Source organism: Falco naumanni, chromosome 10 (genome assembly GCF_017639655.2).
Source record: "Falco naumanni isolate bFalNau1 chromosome 10, bFalNau1.pat, whole genome shotgun sequence".
NCBI lineage: Eukaryota > Metazoa > Chordata > Aves > Falconiformes > Falconidae > Falco > Falco naumanni.
In genome coordinates, this window is record NC_054063.1 from 24,351,146 (window position 1) to 24,377,310 (window position 26,165).

At 49.0% G+C, this 26,165-nt stretch overlaps 1 protein-coding gene across 1 annotated transcript in view; it reads right to left on the reverse strand.

Moving 5' to 3' along the window:
• NTSR1 (neurotensin receptor 1) overlaps window positions 1-24,334 on the reverse strand; it is a 62,329-nt gene extending 37,995 nt beyond the window's left edge. The window contains exon 1 of the mRNA XM_040609558.1: window positions 23,495-24,334. Coding sequence (XP_040465492.1) covers window positions 23,495-24,163 — 669 coding nt within the window. The 5' untranslated portion in view covers window positions 24,164-24,334. The remainder of the gene's footprint in view (window positions 1-23,494) is intronic.
• Between the last annotated feature and the right edge of the window lie 1,831 nt (window positions 24,335-26,165).

Consider the following 26,165-nt stretch of genomic DNA (forward strand, 5'->3'; position numbering starts at 1 on the left):
AATTGGAGCAATCCTAACTAATTGCCATGACTTAGTGAAGAGCAAATCTCATGCCCCTTGCAGTCTGTTATCCCTGTGTTGCCACCTGTGAGTAGCTGCTATAGGCACCTGTGCTGCAAAAGCAGTGTCGTTTAGAACACGTCCTACAGCAGGAAGCCTCTAAAGCAAGTGGTGACACGCTGTGCTCTTACTTCTGGAGGTCCCTGGTTCAGGCTTCAGCAACTCGCACGAGTCACCCAGGTGAAGGCTGACACCGTGGGACGGGGGGTTACAAGCCTGGAGGTCTGGGATCCTGCCCTTGCCTAAGTACACAGCGGTGATAGACAACTAATTTTCTGAGAATGGTCAATTTGATGAGAAATGAAGTTTTGGAAGGAACCCAAAAGCTACTTGAAGATTCGTGTTATAATTCAATAAAGAGTATTGACAAAATGTAAGGCGGGGGGAAATCTTGAACTATTTCAGTGTTTTCAAATAAATACGTGTTTTCTCTCTGGAAACACTAACACATTTTATTTCAAAACACTAAATAAAAAACCATATTGAACTTCTGTTTTATTTCAGAATTGTCCTAAGCTAAAAAAGAAAGAAGAAAAAGATGGTTATAAGCCAAAAATGAAGCAAGGCGATTTACCGCAGCTCAAACTAGATGTTTTATTTGCAAAGTGCTGTAGGTCAGCCCCAAATGAATTGCTTTGTTTATCTCATCTCTGATAAAATTCTTAATTCATTCTTCTCGGTTTGACCCAAACATATTTTTTCCTTTTAAAATTAATTATTTCATGAGGAAACTACAAACTCCCTTGTTCTCCCAAGTGCAGGAGGAACGTCTCCGGCAGAAAGAGAGGATGAAGGAGAAGCAGTGGCTCCAGCTCATGAGCATTGGAAGCAGGAATGCAGCTCTTGCCATGGGCAGATGAACCTCCACAGTCTTCGACCCCAGTTTTCCTCTGACAAGCGCTAAGGAATTAGTAAGATCAGTGGGGAAGATCAGCTTCTCCTGCCACTGCAGCCCAGAGAGACCACACCAGCACCCGTGTGTGCATCAGGGCAAAGGTCTCGACCCTGCCCTGCACCCCAGGGCTCTGTAGCAGTGCTCTGCTGGGCAATTTCTTTAGAATTAGGCAGAAACATCTCCAGAAGCACATCTATGCAAGTGACAGCTGACTCCTTGATAATGACAGCTTTAGAGACAATTATGACAGGCAATTGTTTAATAAGAACTGGCATTTTTCATGAAAATAATTATACTGGTGAAGCACAAGGACATTTTAGCTTAGAGTCTATGGCTTTTCAGCCAACCCCATCTCAACGGTTGACAGCCCTGACTACTTTACCCTGAGTAACCAGCTCTGGACCACTCATACTCACGGCAAGCATTGTTTGATGTACCATCAAAATATAATCGATGGCACTGATGGGCTGGCATCCCCATAAACACAAATACAGTGCCCACCTCAGGCAGAACCCCCACCATCAGGCTTCAGCACTTCAGAAGGCAAATGTCACAGCTCTTCATGGCCCTGTACATTCACCCCAGTCCAGCTTTTCGTGCCTTCTTTCCATGCAACATGCTATTGACAGTCATCCACTTGCTCTGATCTCATTCTGGAGTCTGCTTATCCCACATCTCTCCAGGCTCCTGACATCATACAGAAGGTCAAGATTTCTCCCAAAACATCTGTATTTTCATGAGGCTCAGCATTTGGGTGCAGAGGCTGCGACAAGAAGACAACCTTGTTTTCAAACGTGAACCAACAGTGCCTTCAGAATATTTTGACCGCACAAAAAAAAGAATAAAAATCTAGTATTGGAAGGAAGAAAGTTCATCTGGACTGAAACAAAGGAGGAGGAAACAGTTTGTCTTGGTGAGGGGCCCTAAAGAGCCTTGACTGTAGCCTCATAGTTTATGCACAATAAAACTAAGGATCATTATGCTGACACATTATTTGTATGCTACTTTAAAAGATCTCGTAACATGTTACTTTAGCATTTCCTGATGATTTATTAACATTTTACAGCTCATTACAAAACATTTTCTACATTATAATTTATTGGGGAATTTAATCTAATTTGGTGCTGATGAGAAATGAGCAGGTGAGAGTAGGATACCTGCACACAAACAGTTCACAGCAGCTTTCAGGACTGGTCTGTGCTGTACCTGGATGGGCAGTCCCTGTACCTCCGAACATACTCACTCGCTGCCCTTTCCCCTTAGTCCCTTCATCTAACACAAAGTATTTGTAATTCGTAATTAATGGTGCAACATGCAGTTTGCAGACTGCCAAACCATGAATGATAAAAGCACAGAGAACCCCCAATTTCTAAGTGAAGTGGGTACATCGGAACATGAAATAAAGAGCAGAGACCTATTTAAGTGAGGATACAGCAAGTTCATCAAACCAGAGGAGATTATGTCTCATCTTTATGCCAGGAAGTAGCAACGGAGCTTCACTCAGGCATTTTTATTCTTTGCTGAGTTACTGACACTCACCAGCAGCCCCCCAAAAGTAAAGGCCATTGGAAGATTAGTGTGCAAACAGGGTTTCTTTCTAGCCAGCTGCTGGAAAAGCACCAGTTACCTCTGGCAGATGGCTGCCTGGCTTCCAAAGTTCAGGAAATAGCCTCAAAACAGAGGTGATGAGTAAGGAAAGCAGTCACGAGGGCAGCCAGGAGTCACAAGCCCGTGGTACATGAACAGCGGACTGGTCTGGGCTTGCTCTGTCATGAGCAAGGCACAGCCTCAAGCAAACACCTCCCAGCTCCCTGGACCAGCTCCCTTGTCTGTAAGGCAGGGAAGGATGTGATACGTGCACGGAGGATTCATTATTTCTGAGCTGAGGTGCATTTTGAATAGATCCCCAACATGTACAGACTGTGCAGCACCACAGGCACATGAACTGATCTCAGCACAGCAATACCAGCTTTTTTCAAGCCGATAATCCATCTTGATGTTGGCTGAGTATGCTAAACACTGTACCAGCCACATGCAAAAGACCGGGACCAGACCACAGTGCTTACAATTTCAACACACTTGTAAGATGGGAAGAGGCATCGACCCAACCTTTTGCTGCAATCCTCCTTTCTTAGCATCTCTCCAGCCACAGCCACTTGCCACCCAGCTCAGAGAAGACTTAGGAAATTATTAAGGTTATTAGAAAAAGTTTATGAATGCTTGGTCATTAGCATCTCTGATGCTTATAATTTTATGACCTCGCTGTCCCACACAGATCAGGCTCTCCCTCCTCGGAGGGAAGGCAAGGCTCACAGTAGCCATGGCACAGTCTCTGATTTGTGTCACACAAGAACCAACCCTTCTGGCTGCTGAAGATGTCTGAAGGATATTGGAAGGATATTGGTTTTGCCTTGGCAAAAACCTCTGATGGCCAAAACTCATCAAGGACGGTCAGGAGAAAAGGTAAAAATTAAGAGGCTGCGTGGGACTTCAAGAGGTCCTGGTGAACCCTCATTCACTGGCTATGCAAGGCCACACTGAGGTCTGCTCAGACTTAGGATCTGCTCGGGGCGGAGATCAGCACCAGGCAGGAATCACCCCAGTGGCTGCAGGGGACAGGGAGCCGCAGCATGGGCAGCCCTGATTTCTTCTCTCATTAGCTTCTTTTTCAGCCTCCCCCTGCCCATTGCTTCTGATTTTTCATCCTTGGCCTCACAAGCTCTGTTTTGGGCCTGGAATAAAACATGTGGAGCTGCTACAATCACAGCTCCAGGGAAGGTCCCACAGGGCTGGAGGATGCAGGTGGGAGCCTGTGATGCTCCCAGGGCAGCCTGGCCAGGGACACTTCTCCTCATGTCCTCTTCTAGATCTCTCCCAATAGCATCAACACACAATGACATAACACAGTGACATCAATAAGCCAGACAGTGCTGTCATGCCTTGCACTCTCCCTCTTCATGCTTGCTGAGCAGCTCCTGCCACTTTGATGGATCTTTTTCTGCAGGGAACATCAAATACATTCATTTCCCAGGTAGCATCTGGGCTCAGATTAGTCATTCTTAACACGGGCATCGTCCAGCTAACGGATTAAGCTTCTCCTACTGGGCGCAAAGTATTTGGAGGTTGCCCTGCAAGATTTAATTAATTGCTTGAAGTTTGCTGTGCACTCAAGCTCCTTTATGCCTGCAAGGAAGGGCTGTTGGTGTGGCTCAGAAGAGACAGAATGCAAGTTAACTGCCAATTTCTGGTGTTGGTGAGATGCTTCCAGTCCCTCTCCCAAGGTGGAAAATGGAGCTAGATCCAAACCAGGAGAAAATCAATGAACGTGAGCATGGCATTAACACCCAGAGGCTTGCACAGCCACTGGGAAGTGCTGGGGCAAAGGGTTTACCCAGTAGTCTTCATGCTTTGAAAAATAATTCCTCCCCCTCCTTTTGGCCAGAGCAGTGATAGCTGTTTGCAGGTTTAGACAGTGAAAGAGTGGGATATTTTGGAAAGCATAGAAAAAAAAAGTACCTAGGAACATTTCCGTTTCCCTCAAATCTTCCTTAACTTGCTTTAAGGTTTTATTAAGGACACAGATTTGTTGACAATAAAATTATTTCTCTGTGCTGGGAGAGGTAAAGCAGATTGTTACACACGGGGAGAAGGGAGCTGACTGCTCTCATAAATAAGTCAATGTGTTACTCCTGCTAGACTGGAAGCAGAATGACAGCTCTTCCAGATGCTGATGCTCTACTTCTCTGCAACCTTCGGTAAACTTAGGTTTGCTAAAAATACCCTACAGAAGCACACGTGCTCCAGGGCTATAGAAACACTTGCAGCAGGGGAGATTTTAAATGCTCAGGTTCCAGCTCCCCACCTCAAACCCCAGCTGTCTTGAGTACTGCACCCCTGCTCCCAGTTAACATGCCCAGATCTCCACCGACCACCTCTGCTGTGGCTGATGTGCCTTGTGTCCCAGGAACGGGGAAAGCTGATGGAGTCTGAGGCTGCGGAGCTTCCCAAGGGTGGTGTGGATGTGTGCCTGCTGCATGCCGGCTGTTTCAGGAGCAAATTCTGGCTCTGAGGGGCTGCTGAGCCACACGACATTATTTATGGTGAAGATTCAGACTATGTTTCTAATAGGGATGTTTGCATACACGCCCAGTCTTGCTCTCCCCCCTCCCCTGCCTTGGCACACCAAAGAGGCAGGCACGTGGCAGCGATAAAACATAACATTAAAATTAAAGGCAACAGGAGATGGAAGCCCATTAAACATTAAAGCACAGCTTTGTTTTGGGGTGAAAGTTTCCTTGTTCCTCAAAATGCAGCTCATGTGCAGCCAGCGACCACCCCACAACAGCCAGCAAGGGGATGGCACTGTCCCTCCATGAGACCCAATGGAAGAAGTAAATCAAGTGTCATTGAGATCCAGGCTCCTTCCCCTCTTTTTTCACAATTTATGTCTGAGGTGCATAAGGAAAAAGAAAGCACGAGTATGAGAGGGTGATTAATGCTAATCTTTACCCACGCAGAGAATAAGTCACCAATCAGCCGCTCTGTCCCTATCTCCTTGTTTAAAATGCAAACTAACGTGGATAAAACAGTAATGTTTTGAATAGGTGGAAACAGAGGAGCTGCAGGGGAATGATACTGTTGCAGCAGTCTGAGGTTCTCGAGCCACATGCCCTTACTTTGATAGATAACACACTAAATGGAGAGTTAAACAGCACAGTTGCCACAACACTTTTTGCACCGCTCTGTCTCTTCTCACGTACAGTGACAGAAACCAGGGTCAGCTGGGGTGGGAAATGACTTTCCTTTCAGTGCGGCAAGGGCAGGCTGCTGGGGAGCTGAGCCAGCCCACGAGCCAACCCCTCCTGCCATGTCACCTGTCTTGCATTAGAGAAGAAGAAAAAGGAAGCCCCACAGCTCCAAGCTGGAGGATGCCCACAAAGTGTTAACCAAGGGGGAGACCACGTACACCATGATGCAAATCTGGGTATATAGGAACACGCCTGACAAGGAGCCATGGGGATGACAGCTGGGTCATATTGCCACCAGTGTGGCTTGTGTCCCTGGCTAGGGAACAGGGAAGAAGAGAGAGCCACAGCAGGCAGCCACAGCTCAAAGATGGTCACTTTCATCACTGCCCAGGGCAAAGCAATGAAGTTACTGCATGTGTGAAGCAGGAAAAATAAGAAAAAGAAAAGAAAAAGAATTAAATAAAATAAAATAAGAGAAAATGAAAGAAAAGAGAAAAGAAAAGAGAAAAGAAAAGAAAAGAGAAAAGAAAAGAAAAGAAAAGAAAAGAAAAGAAAAGAAAAGAAAAGAAAAGAAAAGAAAAGAAAAGAAAAGAAAAGAAAAGAAAAGAAAAGAAAAGAAAAGAAAAGAAAAGAAAAGAAAAGAAAAGAAAAGAAAAGAAAAGAAAAGAAAAGAAAGGAGAAGAAAAGAAAAGAAAAGAAAAGAAAAGAAAAGAAAAGAAAAGAAAAGAAAAGAAAAGAAAAGAAAAGAAGAAAAGAAAAGAAAAGAAAAGAAAGGAAAAGAAAAGGAAAGAAAAGGAAAGAAAAGAAAAGAAAAGAAAAGAAAAGAAAAGAAAAGAAGAAAAGAAAAGAAAAGAAAAGAAAGGAAAAGAAAAGGAAAGAAAAGGAAAGAAAAGAAAAGAAAAGAAAAGAGAAAGAAGGAAAGAAGGAAAGAAAGAAAGGAAGAAAGGAAGAAAGAAAAAGGAAGGAAGGAAGACAGAAAGAAAGGAAGAAAGAAATAAAGAAAAAGAAAGGAAGAAAGAAAGAAAGAAACAAAGGAAGGGAGGAAGACAGAAAGGAAGAAAGAAATAAAGAAAAAGAAAGGAAGAAAGAAAAACAAAGGAAGGGAGGAAGACAGAAAGGAAGAAAGAAATAAAGAAAAAGAAAGGAAGAAAGAAAGAAACAAAGGAAGGAAGGAAGAAAAGAAGGAAGAAAGAAAAAGAAAGAAAGAAAGAAAGAAAGAAAGAAAGAAAGAAAGAAAGAAAGAAAGAAAAAGTAAAAAGGAAGGAAGGAAAACCTGGAAGTGACCCATGAAAGTTTTCACAAATGTAAGGATGTACTCGTAACTACAAAAGCCTGCCCCAGCCAGCTCTGATGCTGACTTGCACCCCAGCGGTGCAGGGGTCAGCCCCGTCCCGGCGGTGCCCGGGGCACGGCAGCTGCACGCCCGCGTCGGGAGAGGTGCTGCCTGGACCACGCGGTGTATCCCGGCTCCCGAGACGAGGCCGTTGCCATCACAAAATGTGTCACCGTGAATCAGCCGCGCACCGGTTTCAAAGTACAGAACTGTTCCCTGAATCATGGTCAAAAGCACAAATGTTCTGCTCTGAAAAAGGAAATTCACTGACTCCTTCCTTGAGCCAAAAATAGGGGGAAAGGTTATGTAATTCATTTGCTTTGAATAATAAGCATTTCAAAGTTATCTAAACAGCACTAAAAACGGGGAAATCTCTGTTTATTTAATCAGTCCGGTTTTGCTTGGGGATTGATGCTGGAGCTCCATGCAAGCTTGTCTCATGCACCTTAAAACAATTTAAACACAAAACTTTACCCACCAGCAGGGAGAAGCTGGCAGGGCAGCAGCCTCGCTCCATACCCACGGCACTGCCATAGCCATGTGCTCCTAAAAAAACATCCCACTTTTGTTGAATGCGAAGCTGTGAGCAGAAGGAAAAGCTGGAAGCGTTTTGTAAGTCTTGGAACAAGCTGGTTGCTTAGGGGTGACCAGTGCACATCTCATTGCTGGTTTGCCCCATTTCCAGCTCAATCAGCTTGGCTGGAGCCAGGTTTCTGACAAGTTGCAGCTAGAATTATAAGTGGAAAAGCCATGCTTATTTTCAGCTGAATTTCTTGTCTCCCTGGATAATAAACGCTGCTTTCCTCAGCAGTCTTTGCAATTCATTCTTTGTGACTGGACACAAAAGCCCTGTTTTCCATGACGTCGCTTATCTCCAGCAAAGCTTCAATGGAGTATCAAATTGAAGATATAAAGACTCTGACAAAATAACCACTATCTCAGCCTGGAAAGTCACTTTTCATGGCTTCTTCCTTAATGTTTGCTAGTAATAATTTTCATCAGGTTCATTCCCAGAAAGGGCTGGGGTATTTTCTCCCCATCAGCCTCCTGGGACACTGAGCACAGCCCATCACTACTGGTGAACAGGTCTTTGATTGACAACCCCCTTCCTGGGCAATTCCCAGGAATCTCTCCCTTGATTCCCCACTTGTCCATGATTTATGCCAACAGGTATGTTGGTGTAACACACATGCACAATGTGCACAATAAAAGCAGCTTGGCAAGCTGATACAGGGTTGATGCTGGAAGCATTGGGCTCACCCAGCTGCAGGGAAGGAGAACGGCTTTGCCCCACCACACCACCAACCCTGTGCTTGGGACCGGTGACTGTTCATAAGTGGAGGCAGCCAGGCAGAAAGACCCATTCTCCACCTGAGTGGTTTCACCGCTGCCGAGACACTGATCTGAAAGGCCTCAGACACGGGCTGGCTCTTAGCAGAAGAGCAGCACCGCTCCTGCGGGGATGCTGGGTCTGACAAGGTTCAGGCAATGGCTCCACGCACAAGCAGGTTTTGCAAAAGTGCTGGGGTGAGATTTGCAGGGCAGAAAGAGAGGGGAATCTGCTATTATGGTTTTCCTTTAGCGTGAGGCACTGGGATGCAGACCAGCCTCCCAAAGAGTCCCGTTGCTGAAAAGGAATTAATGCCCAGAAGATTTTCAGCTGCGCTTCAATTTTCTCTCAACCGTCCCCACAGACCACAAGTCAAATCTCTACAGCTGGATCGATATGGCCTTAAAAACAAGCTGCTCTCTGTTGTCAGGAGGGTGGCTCAGGAAAGGCGCTAGTGCAAATCCGCATGAAAAATCAGGGATTGCACCCTGCCAGACACAGCCTGAGCAAAAGCCACACGCCACTGTCATGGGAAACACGAACAGCCATGTAAATAACCCAAACCAACTTCTACTGAAAAATCACCTGAAACGGGTTTTTTTGGTTTTTTTTTTTTCCTCCAAATTTGAAGGCACAGCTATGATTTATGGCACCAAGGGACAGCGGTCCCTTGGAGCTGAACCCAGCCGGGAGGCAGGGGCAGTGGCTGCATGGGGGCGAGCAGACGCGAGGCAGTCGGTCTGTGCAAAGCTACAGCTACAGCTGCGGTTGTAGGATCCGAGTCAATAGTTGCTTTAACAGAAAACTGCTTTTGTTTCACAGGCACAAAGACCTCTTCTATCGGCATCCAGCAGGAGGTATACAAAACTGTCATTTCTTGCCCCGTTTCTGCCCTTCTCTCTTTGCTTTGAGGTTTTAGAGGCTGCCAGTGGCTTTTTTATTGCTTTAGGGTTTCTTTTTTTAATTGAAACTGAGTAAATTACCTTTTTCTCTAAATAGTTGATGACTTTAACAAAGTTTTCTGTTATTTCTGGGGGGAGAAAGCAGCAACCTTCAGAGCAGAAAACAGAAACATTATTTGAACTTGCTTTGTGCAAGAGCAAGGAGACATAACCCCACAATGAGGGGGGCAGCCCCTGAGGGCCCTTAAAAACAACTTTTTCTGGGGCAATATTTAAGGCATGAAATTTAGCACAGCACTACACAATATGGGAAAACCTCTAGAGTATGCCCTGCAATTTTCTCTTTCCCAAACACACTTGTTTCAAAGTAATGAAGACACAAGCCAGCTTTATTTCTGGCAATAACATCTTTATATATGTGGTAGTCTTTCCTGAACCATCTCCATTGAGAAAAGTGGGGGGGGGGGGGGGAAGGGGAAAAAAGCATTCAGGAAAGCAGGCGGCCTTCTGTGTTTCTCCCTGTGATACAGCCATTCCCTGCAGATCACATCTCTGTGACCTTTTTTGCAGGAACTCATGCTAGGCTGGGAGCGACAGGGGTGGGAGACCTCGTCTGCTGGAAGAGACAGAGCTGGCAAGCAGTAATGCACCTGGCATCTCAGTGTCAAAGGAAACAGCTCCTGCCATGCTTCATCTTCCTTCTCTTCTCCTCGAGGACCCCTAGCATTAATATCACTAGTGAACTAGATGACTGTTCTTTCTTACACGGGAGCAGGGTGGCTCCCTCCGACACAGCTCAGCTGCTCTGCCCTGGAGCCCGACCCGTGCCTGTAAGCTGCAATACTCCTCTTGCTTCCAGCACCCCTGAGCCCCCAGCCCTCCCCCAACGCAGTGGGGAGCAGCTCTGGAGGGGGAATTTAACGAGCAGCTTGCTAAGGGATTGCACCAAGCTGAAACTGTGGTAAAACAGGGCAAGACCATGGGAAGCGCCGCCAGGACCCGATGGGATTTGGGAGGAGTGGGAAGGGTGCAGGCAGATGGGGTGGGTGTGCGGCTGGGAGCTGAGCTTGGACAGCTGGGTGCTGGGAGCCACAGCCTCTTTGTGCTCGTTACTATTGCCACCTTTCTGCCCTGTCCCCCTTTAAAAGTCAGTTTCTTTGGCTAACAACGGTTCTGCTTTCACTGGCAGTGCTGCCCTGAGACATGTTGTCAGTGAGACCCTCGTACTCCGGCTTGGTGACAAACCGAGGGAAAATGCATCCCTATGGAGCTATTTGAAATCCTCCGAGCTTTTTGCTGCTCCTGAGTAGACTGTGTTTAGCAGTGAGCTAGACGGTCTAGTAGGCTTCTGCCATTTTCTTTGACCTCAGAAGAACAGCTATTGTAGCTGCTAGTGCTGTATCTTCAAACAAAACTTCTTTCTCAGTAGACGCTAAAGAATGAATAATATTTGCCTGGCTCCAGGACGCTCTTGGAAAACAACCAGCAGAACAGGCAGTGTTTCTGGCCATGCTGCCATCGTGCTGACCTGTCTCCAGTTAAAGCTGGGCTGGTTATTCCCTTCTGATACCTCAACGCTTCCCTTGATGAATAGATGCCCTTAGGGGGTCTCACTGCTGCATGACTCCCTCTTAGAGAAAAGTGAGGAGAGGTTTTCCTGCCCCTTTGCAGCAAGAGGACCATGTCTACATGTCTTTTAAATACCTCCATGTACCATCCTTTAATGTTGTTTGTGCAAGACGAAGTGTACGAGAGCTGGGGCCCAAATATACCCAGCCATTCAGCTGCAATAGCCAAGGAGCAGGTAAGACCCTGAGTTTTGTCTCTTTCCTTTACGAATCTCAGAACTGCAGCTTGATGGCAACCTGCAGAGCAGATGCCAAGACAAGTCTCGACACAAGTCATGGAGGCAACATCCTGCAAAAGGCCTTCTGCATTATTCAGTGTGGTGGAGCCTGAAGCAGCTTCCCTGCAGAGCTGGAGTAGAAGCCTGATCCATGGTGAAAAGAAAACCAAAACTGATTTCTGTCCTGGTAGCTAATGGGTTTGGTCACATTTGACAATGTGACATTGGTCATATTTCTCCTCTGTGAAAGGTGAACTCGGGCAGTGACCTGGGCGTCCAAGTTGCCAGAGGGAGGGAGGGACAGAGAAGGACCCAGACAGATGATCAGAAACAAACTTGTTAATAAAGTCCGTAACGAGGGGCTGTGCCCACAGCATCACACCTGACAAACTCGTCACATGGCGATACAAAGGAATAAACCAGCTCCAGATAATTGCAGGGCCTCTTAAACTTGGTGAGATTAATTTTGCTGAAAGCTTGATTGGAAAGAAAGTGGGCTATATAATTAAAAGAAATAAAACCCTCACAGATGGCTTATTGCATGACCAGAAGAGATTACCTTTTGAGGTTCTCATCTACCTGCGCATCAGCATTTCCCTGACGTTTTTATGCCTCCAGCCTTTCCCCTTGGCCATGGAGCCACAAGCAAGCTTTCAGGCACGGATTTTTGCGAAATGGCAGTCTTAGATACAGATCTCTTGATTCAAACATCCTTACCACTTGCCTATAAAGCACCAAGCACAAATCAGCACCATATAAACTGGAGTAATAGAAAAGCCAGGCTGTTAATCTTCATAACGTGCCTCTCAGTGGGGATTTCACTTGAATGTTATTTGCATTAAATATGATACTGAGTGCTGGATATGAAGCTATAAATAAATTAAAGGCCATATTTAAGTCAAACACTGTCCTGCTGTTGACTGCAGGCTCAGGCATGAGAGTTGTTAACACTGGACCACAGAGATTTGGTCGGCTGCCCGAGCTGCTGGAGGAAATGGTAGTAACAAGTTCTGTCACCGGTGCCCTGAGAAGCTCATTTTGGGGGGCAATGAACCCCCTTAGCAGGGTTTATAGTGTCAGCCCAAACTCTAGCAGTGCTGGCTGTATTGTGGACACTGTAGCTTGGGCAGAATAAAGTATAGGTTTGCTGGAGATGATGTTCAGCAAAATACCTCAAGTGCATCGGTCTTTTCATTTGATACATAAACATCTTAATTATAGCAACACAGTCAGCCTTGCTCTTCTGGCTGTAAGGAAAGAAAACGTTTGTGCTAAATTGCACTGAGATGAATTCATCACATATTTTAGGCAAATAACTGAAGAAAACTGCTCCTGGCCTCAGAGTATATGAAGTGAGAGCTGGGTTCAACTGCATAAACGTCCAAGAGCTGAAGCTTTTGATGATGAAAATTCAAATCCCTGGAGTAAACCGGGAGGGTTCCAGCGGCAGCACAGTGACTCCTGCAGCAGAAGCCCTTTGGGGAAGAACTTTGGGGCTCTCCCCGGTACGTGCTGTGGGCAGCTGAGCTCCGAGGAGCAGTGAGGGCAGCACGGCTGGTGGCATGGGGACAGGGGCTTGGCTCCTGCAGCACAAACTACACCTGCTTTCCCGCTGACCCCTCGGCAGTCAGCAGCCCAATTTCAGGAGGAGATCTGGGTGATGGGAGTTGGGGCTTCAGTCCTGGGAAACACATACCCATCGCCCTGCAAAATGTCATGCTGCCTGCAAACCTTGCTGCAGCAGCACAGCTGCCAGCACTGTCATTTTTGGAGTCAGACAATTTGAAAACTATTAAGACATGGGAGTTGTGCTGGCCCCCTTGCCCCGTGGTGCAGGAGGATGTCACCTGATTTGGACCCTGGGCTGGAGGAGGGCAAGGTGGGAACAACCATCTCGAGCACAGCACAGATGAGAGAAGGGTTTGGGGTTGTTCTGGTTTGCTTCAGACTCGGTAACAGCTGCCAGAACAGTCGCGGTACCTGTGGCAGAGGGCAGCGTGGCAGCACGGTTGTGAAAAGACCTTCCACACCACGACACAAATTAAACCGCAAACACTTGGAGGAAGGCACACAATCGATGCAACGGCACACCACACTCCTGTGCCCTCCTGCCCACTAATCCATGTCTAACCCCCTGAGCAGCTTTCAGACCCTGCTAGCTTATTTTTAAGCAACCTGCTACAAAAGCACAGATCCTCGTCCTTTGCTTTCCTCTGCCTCTCCCCACACTCTGCTTAGGGATTTTCTTCAGGACAACCGGGCAGGCGCGAGGCTGTGCCTGTACCTCCTCCTGTACTGCTGAGGATGGGAGCAAAGAAAATTCAATTAGATTTTCAGGGGAGAAAAAAAAGGCATATCCCAAAGGGGCAGTGAACTTCTTGGTTACTTTATTGCTGCTTTTCCCCAGGGTCTTTCCTCTGCCGCAGCTCCTCTCTGCCTCTTGGAGCCTCAGGTATGACAGGATTTGTTTCCTGGCATGGTTTGGTCTCCAGGCTGGACCAGGTCTGCCAGGCTGGCCACGTGCCCCACTCTGCTGGGCTGCTGCACTGTGATATGCTTTCTGACCATACTCCTGCATACTATTTTTTTTTTCCTTTCAAGGGATTTTCCATCCCACAGCTTTCCTGGCTGGGAAGCACCCACGAGCTGCCAAAGCGGAGTGAAGGAAACCAAACGTGGGGTAGAGTTTGTCCCTCGGCTTAGTGACTGCAGTCTATGAAGTTTGTGGCATATGCATCACCCCATCATTGTAACTTGAGGTCAAATACTTATTTATTAGTCTGAACCTATATTTCCTCTTCCTCCTACAGTGCAGTATCACATTTCACACACTCGGAGTTAAGGAACAAGTAAATATGACAGGGTCATAAACCCATGACTGACAGTGATAAAAAACAAAATGTGGGCTTTGGGAAGGAGAACTCGATCCTGTGAGTCTCTCCTCTGAATGAAACGAGTATATTAAAATGTGTAATTTGTCCCTGTGAGGATAAAATAAAAGGTGTTTGCAGGAGGAATCAATAGTAATGCAAGCAATGAGCTAAACTTTCCTAGAGGCTGTGAGAGTTGCATTTCTATGAGACAGTTTTGAAAAAAAATCATAGAATAGGAGGAAAAAGAACATTAATATGGTATTGAACATACTCAAATAATTAAAAACATCTTCCAAGGGAGCAAGGTGATATGACAGTCCTACTAAGTACTGAGATCATATTTATTTGGTTCAGCACTGCAGACCTGCATTGTTCTTGATTATGTTGCAATTAACAGGATGTTGTATTGCAGTGACTGTATTAATTTTCTGCTTGGAGTCCTGATCAAAAATAGGGGTCTGCTGAGCCATCCTGCTTCAAAACATTCATAGCTGATACACAGCATGTCTTTGCTCCACAGGTCTGGCAGAAGGTGATGGGTGGGCAGGCCCCTTTCTTCATAGTTAAAGGAGGAAGAGAATGAGGTAGTTAAGGGATGAGATTGCTCCTCCTGCTGCTGGACACCACGCAAAGCCTTGAGCAGCAGAGCCAGGGCAGTGCATGAGCATCCATCAGGCTGAGCCAGCAAGGGCAAGACAGGACCTGTCAGCTGGGCTGAGTTGCTCAGGAGGACAACCAGCACATCCATTGCATGGCAGAAACCTGAGCAAACTGACTGTAACTTTCTCCTGGAGTCCCACTGCCTGCTCAGAAAACAGCGGTCTGTGCATTGTCTCTGTAAGCCAGAGTCTATCAGAGAAGACAACCTTGTGTTAGCCCATAGCTCATAATGGAAACCATCCTGCAGGCTCCAAAAGTCAGGCAAGTGCTCCAGGCAAAGCGGCAGCAGGTTTGCATTGCCCCCCCCCAAAAAAAGTACCTGGACATCTTATGATATTTTACCATATGACAGTTCCAAACACAGTTGGTGTTGCCAGAAGGCAGGGCTTGTTGCACTGATGTGTGATCTCTCCTGGGGTCATTCAGCAAGTGGGAAAGCATGGAAAGATTGGACTGGATCCACCCTGAGTCCCTGACATGAAGGTCCTCAGACACCTTCCAGGATCCCAGGAGGCTCTTGATGGCCATACCATGTGCTAAGGGAGTGTTTGCTAATCTCCTTCATTTCTCCTGGAGAAGGAACAAATCTCTTGAAGCAAGGTAAACCATTTGCTGCAAGAGTACAAGTTGGCTGTAACAGCAGAGGTGCTAAATTTATTCTTTATTATCCAGAGGGGGTAATAATTGGCAGGAAAGTACCAGAAGGCATCTTCAAACAGAAGGGGAAACGCTGAAATCAGGCCATACACCCAGTCCTGTCTAGGCTGCGTGACACTCTTTTATGTATTGAGGAATTCGCCTGGCAGAGACACCTGGCAGGTTTTATAAAGGGCGATGTACTGCAGAGGGTTCAGCGCCAGGGGAGGTGTACACGGCCAGGGGCTGCTCCGCCGGAGCCAGCAACACGGCCATGAGCGATGCCACCAAACCCAGGGTATGTCCCCAGCTTAGCTGTCACTGACACCTCCAATTTGCTGATATTGAATATGCTTTTCACTGTGCGTGGTTTTAGAGGTACTCCCACCTTTTTCATGAGCGCTCTGCATAGAGAGACGCTTTTTTCCCCCTTTCAGATACTGAAGACTGAAAGTTTATGTTTTTTCTTCTTTTTTTTTTTTTTTCTCATTTCCACTAGGAAAATCTTCTCTCTGATTTCTGTCTTCAGCTGGCAATTGTCTCTAGTTCCTGAGAACTGAAAAGCTTCAAAGAAACCTCACTGAACATTCGCTCTCAAAAAAAAAAATTCAGCTAAAAAGACATTTCTCATTCTATTTTTTTTTTCCATGGGAGAAAAAAAGCCCCCATGAAGCAGTGCCTGGCAGTGCATTCACTGTGTGGAGAATTATTGAAGTGAAGAAGCTGCAGGAGATGAGAAGTGAATCTCACATGCTTGAACCACCTGCGGGTGACCAGCTCCTCCAGCCTGCCGGACACATCTTCTCCAAATGCCAAGGCCAAAAGCAACGCTCCCACAGCACCCTCTGCCCCGGCAGGAGCAGGGGTGATGACAGGTTTCTGGTACCCCAGGGAGGTAGGAAGAGGATGGACCTCCACACACAGATGTGCCAGGAAGGCACTTGGGTATAGGGATATAAAACTGTCTCACTGTTGTTTCCCTCCCATCCATGGAAAACTTAATGATTGATACTTTGAATGCAGAAAAATACTGGCAATGAACCGGCAGCTCAGAAATTGTTGCTACCCAGTCAGGGTTAGTACTCCCTTATCACCATCTTCACTAAACCAGCCCCAAGCACTTGTTTCCTGAATAACTCATCAGCTCAACTGATTTATCATCAGCTTTTTATTTTTAATCCCACACCTAAGATGCTTTGAAATTGGATAGAAGAAATGGCATCCATGGGAGGCAAAATATGGGGGCTGATGTTACTGGAGCATGATGAGTTAGCTGGCCCTCTCCTTGAGAGTTTCATTTAAGGAAAAAATCCCCTACATCTTTCCAAGAGATCCCACCCTCACACGAAATTACAGAAGGGAGCTATTCTCCCAGCCTGGGCAGGGATGGCATGGGTGCTGGGTGCCTGCAGCCAGGCAGGGGAGCAGCCCATGGCCTTGTGCCTGTGTCTTGCTCAGGTCGCTTTCCATGGCAGGGCTCATGCAAGGGTGGTTGTTCACTCCCTTGTCCCCCAAGGCATGTCCTGCCACCCTCCAGGCTGAAGCTCTGCAGGATTCATCCCTAACGCGCCGCCGAGGAGCAGCCCCTGTGCTGGGTGCCATCTGCACCCTGGGAAGGGAGGTGGAAGTGATGCCCAGCTGTGCTCGAGGAGCTCCACACTCCCTCCGCCCTCCGCCGTGGGGAGGGGAGCTGCCGGACCACCCGCCATCGTGATGCCAGACCAACATTAATTACGATGCAAAGTGCTCTTGTCTTGCATTTCAAAGAGGTCTGGGACTAGTGAGGTAAGGGAATTTTAAAAATATCAACACAAATTCCAGAACAAAGGCAGCAAAACATTATCACTTGCAGAAAGGCAGCTCTTCACAAAACCAGGAGACTGGCTTGGCCACATACCCTGCTCAGACATGTCCTTACAGAGGGTGATGGGGGCCAGCAGCTGAGACTGGACTGGTCTCAGGTGTCACACCAGAAAAGCGATTGCAGGGTGCTCATGTGCATACAGAAGTAGGGAAAAGTCAGAATTTACAGTCCACCTTTCTCTGCCATGGCAGACTGAGGGTGCTGACACCTGTGAGAGGGATGTGGGCTATGGAGATAAGAGGAGGATGGGCCCTGGAAGCATCTGCAGCTTCACGTGGCACGAGTGGCTTATACCAGAGAGCAGATTGGGAATGTAATAAACCAGCTTCATCTGCTTAATGTGAGGGACAGGAGTGATGTCAGCACCAGCACTGCTGTTTTTGGCATCTGGTAATATCTGCTTTAGTGCTAGATGGCCACAACGCTCAGACTTTCCCACCCTGGCAGCCCCTGGACCCTACCACACCGCTCAGCCTCTCCAGGTGCCTTTGCTCACCCGCTGTCTCTGCCCCTCAGCAAAGGGTAACTTCACAGGAGAGAAAAGACGATGGTGACACTGCTGAAGCCCACAGCCTGCTGTGCCCCCTGCCCGGGCACCCATGTGCCCTGTGGTGGGATGCTGCCTGTCACGCGTGCCGCAGGCAGGGCACAGAAGTGTTTCGAAACGCCAGGAAGCAGAAGTGCCATCTGTGAGTCTCAAGCAGATGCTGCACAGAGACGATAGTAAAAGCCTTTAAGGGAAAGGAGGGAGGAAGTAGGGAGAAGACAATTAAATAGCTGTTTTAAATGATCTGGAAGAAGATTAAAGGCAGCTGCAGGTTTTGTTGGTTTTTTTTTTTTCTTTTTTTTCTCTGGGAAGAGGAACTGCTAGATTACCTTCATCTCTTCTGCTTTTTCATACTGCTATTAAGAGGAAAACCTAAGAGCTAAATTGATCGGCCACATTTCCTCATGCTTTTATTATTCCTCCAGCTGACATCTCAGAAAGGGGGAGGGAAAAAGAAATCAAGTGAATTAAAATCAATTGGGGGGAAAAAAAAGAAGAAATTATGTAAGAACTGGCAAAACACAGCAGGCCAAGTGGTTATGTAAAGCAATGAACACAAGAGCTTATTTAATTTAGAGCAAGCTGCAAGATGGACCACAGTGTAAACAGGCTGGGATTAGGCAGGCTGGGCTGTTGTGCATATGCTGAATTAGAGCCCTGCGTTCCCTGTGTAGTCCATGGAAAAAAGGCAGCTTTTTAGGGATGTTCACACCACCACAGATGGGCATCCCCACTGGGGCGGGTGTCTCTCTTCATCACTGTGGTGATGGATCCAGAAAAATTTAAGCACCAGTATCTTCATTTTTTTTTCTCTACCTGGTGGGCTGGTGGCACTGTGACGGGATGGGACACAGTCCTGCTACGAAGGTGCCCATCTGTTGTGCCGCCAGAGGAGTTGGCGGCACCCAGGTGTGGGCTTCTCTGGTGGGCACAGATCCTGCGTGTGTAGCCAAAACAGTTTTGCCATCCAGGCCCAACGGGTGGGATTATCACTGCACGGAGCTGCTGTGAGCGGTTTACAGCAGTACTGTTATTAAAAGCCGTAGTAAGAATTTGGCTGCAACCTAAGGAAAAGCAACCAACATCAATTCCTCTTGTCACCATCAGTATCAGCGCAGGATTCCTTAGCTTAAGCCATTGCCTAATCCTGGACACGATTTGCCAGCAAACCCGGAGAGAATTCAGCCATTTGGTTTTATGGTTTGCTGTTTTCACGTACTACAGAGAAATGCTTGTCATGCTTATTTACATGGCACCACAGATCCGCCAGCAGGCAGAGCCCTGCCGTCCACCTCACCGACCGTGCACCATTGTGGCAGAGCTCATCACTCCACCCCGCCGAGGTGCTCCTCGCTGGAGGAAAATGCGTTTGCAACATCGTTCATTAAATTAATAACTTCGTGGGCCTCTCAGACAAATGGGAATTGAATAGATGTCCTTGGAAGAGTGTGTAGAGAGTGCGTTAATGGATGCTGAGAGGCCAGGCTGCACCTTGTGCCTCCAAGCTCCAGCACCTGGTCCTTCCTTCCCATTCCCTTCAGTCCTGAGGCTCCTCGGCACATTCCTTCAAAGGCATCGCAAGAAGAAATGCAGGAAGAAATAAAGCAGAGGACCTCTTTGGGCAAGCGGTTGTTTCATGTGCAGGGTTATTTACTCTACAAATCATCTGAACTATGAGCAGGCTTCAAAAACATAATAAACAAGGGAAGGATGGAGGGGGAGGCAAGCTGCTGCCACGCGAGGGTGGGCTGATGCAGAGCAGAGCTGCAGCAGCTGCCCACCCAAATCCGTGAGGAGGTCCAGAGAAGTTCCCAATGTGCTTTCCAAGAAGTTGTCCTACCAAATGAGCAACTTGGAGCTGATGGAGCTGTGACAGTTTATGGAGGCGCAGGGCCTGCTGCCATGTGTTTTAATAAATGGGTTCACACCAGCTGTCCATGCAAATAAAACATTAGCATGTGTCAGACACCATCTACCCAGGCACTTGCCATAACTTAGGGGACATTTTCAGCAGAGCCATCCAAGCACAGACTGTGTCATACCAGCGGGAAAACACATTTCTCTCTCTCTCCCATGAATTATGGGGTGCCAGAGAGCTGCCCACACTCAGGCTCCCCTCGCACATGTGCCCGGTCCAGGCTCAGTTAAAATCCTGGGATTTTAGGTCAAGGGAGTTGCCTGACTCTGTGCTGGGACTGATGGTACACCAGGAATGCAAGTATTTCATTCAGCTTCCCCCCTTTCCCCACGTCCACTAAGGACCGCTCCAGAAGGGAGGTATGAAGGTAAGACAGTAGGAAGCAATGAACAAAAATCGATTTGCGCAGCCATCTGGCCATGCAAATAACAATTAAATTCAGACCTTTTTGAAAAGCAAGGTTGAGAGTGTATGATGCTAACGGCATGCAGGGCTGCAGGCGGTGGGATGGGACACTCCATGGGCTCCTGTTTCGGGGGAAGCTGGCCCCAGAGCCAGCAGCAAGGCTGTGAAGTAGCCAAACCCACAGGTACCAACTCACAAGTGAAGAGGGAAAACATTCTGCCTTCCCTTGGAGCTCTCTTATCTGATGCTGCCACAAGGAGTAGCTTTTAAAACCTCCCCAAAGCGGCATGAAAATATAAATCCACTTTTATGGGGATGGCTTTAAGAGGTGTTTAATTTATGTGGAAAAAAATCCTAAAACTGGCTGCAGTGTGTTTTAGAGGCTGTTTGCCAGTTTAAGTGTCAACTAGACCTAAATAATGTGGCTATAAAGGAGTTAATCCTGCTACCAGATCCCATGCTGATGCCTATATTCAAACCAGACATCCCTAACTGACAGCAGTAACAGGAAAGCTTGGCAATGAAGATACAACAGATTCGCAGGTTGATTTCAGCAGCTGCAAGGATAGTGATAAACAAAGCTGGGAAATAGTCCTGTTGTAAGGAATTAAGTATCAGAGGCCACACAGAGCTTATGTCTTGGTGGCACGAAGCGAGACGTGCAGTGCCCGGCTGTGCTGAGCATGCTGACACACAGTGACACACTGCAGAACATCTCACTTACTGCTATCCCTGCTTATCAGTATGTGCCACTGAGCAATCTGTAATTACTAGAAGAATATCAGTAATTACTTCTTACAGTTGTTGTGGAGCTTAAGGGGTACAAGCTAAGTAATACGAATGAGAATCAAATATGCTGAGTGTTGTTTGAACAGTTAACTTTTTTATTATTATTATTATAAGGAAACCTGGTTGTTCACACATGGGCTAGTTTCACTCAGGGATGCCCATTAAAATTTAAATATTCAAAGGAAATACAAAGGAACTATTTCAAAATCAGAGATGTTAAATTAATACACTCAGATATTCATCCTGAGAAGCTTGCTCCAGTCCAAGGAGGAGCATTCTCCTGCAATGATCCCAGCAGAACCATAGCTCACACTGTGCTCCGAGTCTATAAATGGTTACAATTGCTCTGTTCTGGGACTGGCTTTCAATCATTCAACAAATAAAACCTCTTGGAGAACTAATGGCTTCCAAAAAAAAATAATTCCAATTTGCTTTAGACTGTTTGCCAAACAGGAAGAGGAGTGAAATATGTTGAGTGATTTATTACAAGTGATTTGCCAGCTCGAGCAAGTGCATCATTGCTCTGCTTAATTTAAAGACCGAAAATGAATGCAAAGAGATGCAAAAACCTGCTCTAAACCAAGCTTGAATCCACTGTGAAAGACCAGGGCTCCAGATCTCCGACCAGCAAGACCTCTGCACGTCACTCTCCACATCATCACTGCCCTTTCTTTCACAGGTCTTCCATTATTTGCCTTTTTTTAAACCTCTGCACAGCTTACGATGTGAGAGTGCCCGCTCACACGCTGTGCAAGGTTTCCATTAATGCACTTCAAACCTGACTTGCAGCTGCTTTGCTTATTCGCTCTGGAGCCTTCCCTGGTCCAGGACCCTGCATCACGTTGTGTGCTGCATCCTTGTGCTTGGAGGAACAGAGCAAAGCCATCAAACAGCCTTCCTATCTTAGCAAATCTACTTTTGTAGACAGATCCCCTGAGAAGGAACCGTATGGTAGAGCTGGGTGTTTCCCCCCCCCCCCCCCCCCCAACAGCTGCCTCTTTCTTTTCACTTTTAAATTAATTCACAAGTGAAATAATAAAAAAAATCAATGAGGAAAAGCCCACAGGTGAACTTCACATACTGTGCATTCACATCTGCCTACTTCTTCCTTGGCTAACAGGATAAGGTATAGCCTGAATAATAGCAAGACTGTAAAATGTGTTGAGAATTGTTTAAACTGTAATCTCCAAAGACATGGCTAGGAAATAATCCTCTGGTTTTAGCCCTATCATGGTAACAATGAGCATCAGTTTAATAGTAAGAGGAAGATGACTGGAAATAATGCATTTCAGCCACACTGCTCTCAAATCAGATGTCTCACATCTCCTTAGAGAGCAGAGAATTTGGGTTAAGTACACTGGGCTGCTACTGACAACATCTACCGAGCATCTACAGGAGAAATACAGGCCCCACCACCGCAAGATGAAAGTTAGTTACCCAGACAAAATCCAGAGGGAATCCAGAGCCTCTGTGGGGGCTGGATTTTAGGTTATTGGAGCGCTACAGGGGGAAACTTGGAGAGACACATCCAAACATCTGCAGGCTCTGGGCTTAAATCTGACTGCATGTGCCCTCGCCCGCTTTTAGTGGGAGAAACAGTTCGGACTTGTTTCAGCTTGAGTTCCCTCCCTTTAACTGTGGGAACACCTCAAAGGCTCTAGTACACATCCAGTTTGAAATTCTAGCTGGCCGCTGATTAAAACCACCTGAAATTCGTGTTGAAAATAAAAGATTAAGAAGTTATCACATGCAAGCCTGGCAGCAAGGGGACTGTGCGTTGGTGTCTTGCTCTTTCTGTCTCTTACATTTTTCAAGCCTGATGCTCCAGTAAACAAATGCCTCGACCCCTCAGAGCACTGGAGCGCAGCAAGTGTTGATGCTGAAATCCTGTCCTCGCTGGGGCGGGTGAGATGGAGCAGTGTGCGGAGACCAGCAAAGCCTTTCGGAAGCGAGAAGGGCTCTGCTAGTTACACCAGCTACGGATTTCCCCCAGCATAGTAGAAATACCAGCCTCTGGCTTGGAGGATGCAGTTCCTTTCCGGATGCCTATGCTACACCTTGTTCCCAAAACTTTCTGGGATTAGATCTTGTCACTACACGGAGGAAACGGGCTCCGGATCAACCCGAGAAACTGGGAGAGGGGCGGGGAGACGATTTCCCTCGATCTTGCCGACCCCTTTCCAGCAGAGGGCAAGGAGATGCAGGAGAGCAGGGAAAGGGTGGCGATGTGCGGGCTGCCTGGCCATGAACCGCCGCGCCTGGGGGGGACCCGGGCACTCCCGCTCCGAGCCGGTGGCCGCAGGCGGAGCGGGGGGCTACGCACGGGGGGGCCACTCCGGGACGGCGTGGGAGAGAGCTGGGGGGGGGGGGGGGGGGCTCGCACCGAGGGGTTTACCCCTCTGCAGGGTCCCAGCGCTGGGGGGCAGGAGGGGGTGCAGGGTGGGCACAGCGGAGCTGAGACACCCTCCCCCCCGCGTCCCCCCCCAAATCCCGCCAGCCCGCACCCTGGGCCGGTCCGCCCCATCAGCGCCACCCGGGACACCCCCTTCCCGAACCCGTCCCCCCCTTCCCGTCCTGCGCCCCCCCCCCGCTGTCTCCGCAAAGTTTGCCCACCCGCACCCGGGGAAGGGGGCGGCTGCCCGGCCTCGGCTGCTCGCCGCCCCCCCCTCCCGCCGCCGGCAGACTCACCTGGATGACCGTCTTCAGCGTGGAGGGGTCCACGATGGTGGTGCAGATGAGGGAGTCGGGGTCCTGGTCCTTGCCGTAGATCTCCCCCATGGTGAAGATCATGGGGATGGCGAGGAGGAAGGAAGCGATCCAGATGCAGCTGATGAACTTCTTGGTGCGGCTGCGGGACATGATGCTCTTGGCTTTGAAGGGGTGGCAGATGGCCATGTAGCGCTCCACGCTGAGGCTGGCGATGTTGAGCGCCGTGGCGTAGGTGCAGGCGTCCCGGAGGAAGTAGTAGCCCTTGCAGACGGCCCCCCCGAAAGCCCAGGGGTGATGGACCCAGATGAAGTTGTACAGCTCGATGGGCATGCAGAGGAGGAAGATGAGGAGGTCGGAGAAGGCGAGGCTGGCCAGGTGGTAGTGCACGGTGCTCTGCAGGTTCTGCAGCGATTTCTTGCGCACCAGCGTGTACGCCGTGATGGAGTTGCCCACGGTGCCCACCAAGAACAGAGCCAAGTAGATAACGGTCACCATCACTTTGGAGTAGATGTCGGTGTTGACGTCTAGGTCCTCCTCGTCCGGCCCTTTGGGCAGCAGGTCGGAGCGGTTGGAGGCGTTGGCGTGGCCGCCGGGGTGCAGGTGGAGGGCCCCCCCCGGCCCGGCCGTGGCCGTGGCGTTTAGGTGCATCCCCGGGGCCGGGCCGGCCCCACCGGGGCCGCCGCACCGCCCGCCGCCGCGCCCCGACGTGCCGCTGCCCCCGGCCGGCAAACTTGGCTCGTTTTAATGCGGCGGGGAGGAGGCGCCTGCCGCTGCCGGGCGGCCGCGCGTGTGCGTGTGCGTGTGCGTGTGAGACACACACCCCCCGCCCGCAGCGGCCCCGGCTCGCTACTGCCTGCGGCTCCCCGGCGCCCAGATGTGCCCGGGCAGCGCCCGAGCCTCTCCGCACACCCCCCCACACCCCCGCACCCGCGCACACTCTGCGCACTTCCGCACAGCCCCGCACCCGTGCACCCCCCCGCACCCGCGCACACCCCGGCACCCCCCCGCGCACACCTGCACCCCCCCGCACCCGCGCACACCCCCGCACCCCTCGCGCACACCTGCACACCTCCGCCCCCGTTCACACACCGCGCACACACCGCGCACATCCACAGCCGCGCACACACCCGCCCCCGCGCACCCCCGCCCGCCCCGCCGCTGCCTTCCCCCGGGCCCGGGGGCGGCCCCTCGGCTCGGCCCCCCTCCCCGCCCCCCCGCCGCCCAGGTGGGCTCCGCACCCCCAGCTCGGTGCCCAAGCGGGGCCCGGGGTGGGAGGGAGGGAGTACGGCCCGGGCTGGGCTGCACAGCCCCTCCCCGTTGGGACCCCCTCCTCATCTCCAGCCCTCACAGCCAGACACAGTCATGGCTGTCAGCTGAGGGGTGCTGAGGGGACGAGCACAGCCCCCCCCCCCCCCCCCCCCCCCCCGAGGAGAGGAGGGGTACCAGGGCTGCTCCATCACCCTTGGACATCCCTCCGTCCTGCTCGTTCCCAAATACCCACTCTGCTGCTGCTGCTGCTGCTAGGAGAAATGCATTTAAAAGAGGGGAAAAAACATCTAAAAATACCTACCCCTGCCCTGCCCAGGCGCCCTCAGCACCCTGGCACAGCAGCAAGCTGCTTGGCTTCCCGTCCCCTTCACTGACTTCTCCCTAATCCCCAGATCCTCACATTTCGGGCTGTGGGGACCTGCCTGAGCTGCCCTGTTGCAGGGGCAGGGGGTGCCATGGGGATGCTGAAGGTGGCAAGGGGATCCCCCATAGGAAAGGGCCCCCAAGGGCGAAGGGTCAGTGGTGGGGTTGCTCTTTCAGGCCCACCCTGTAAAACTCCAGTATGCTCTTGTCCACTTGGTTGCCTTCATGGTAAAACCCTTACAAATGCACAGAGGAGATCTAAGAAGATCCCGTTCAGGGAATCACTGGTTTATCCCACGACAGCCATAATTTGTCCCATTCATTAGCAGATGTTGGGTACCTGGTTCCCCACAGCCTGTAGGCTCTGTGTTCACCAAGGTCCTGCAGACTGCTTAGCCACTCAATGCAACGTGTCTAACGCTGCAGTCAATCAAATCATCTCTGCATGCAAACAGTGAACTTTCCACAGCAATCTGCCAAGAGTCAATATTCCCCCAAACTTCCCTCCTCTTAGAGCCGTCCGATAGGCTTGCCATGGAAGACTAACCAAAAATCAGATTTATTTAGTCATATTATTCATACAAATTCAGAGAAAAATGTTTTCCAGCACTCATCCCACACTAGTTTGATGAATGACTAATAATCTCTTAACACCCATGTTCCTTTCATTTAAAAGCTTCTGTTAGGAAATTTGTACTAGCTGAGAGGAGTTGCCAGGGTTGTGTTCCCAACTGGTCTCACCTGTTGTTCCTGGTCCTGGGATGAGTACTGAGGATGGATCAAGAGTCTTTATCCGAAAGAAAGCAAGCAGAATGTGGAGTAAGCGGTGGGTTGTACCGATGTCTGGAGGAGAGCTGCAGCTGGGGTGCAAGCCTTCTCCTGGGTGCCCAGCGGCCCTATTCCTAAACCCCCAAGCTGGGGGGAGCTTATGGCTTGGTCGTCTGAGCACAAACCCCATGCTCCTGGACTAAAGCACTTCTCCCACAGAGGCAGCAAGTTCCTTTGGGATCTTTGTGGA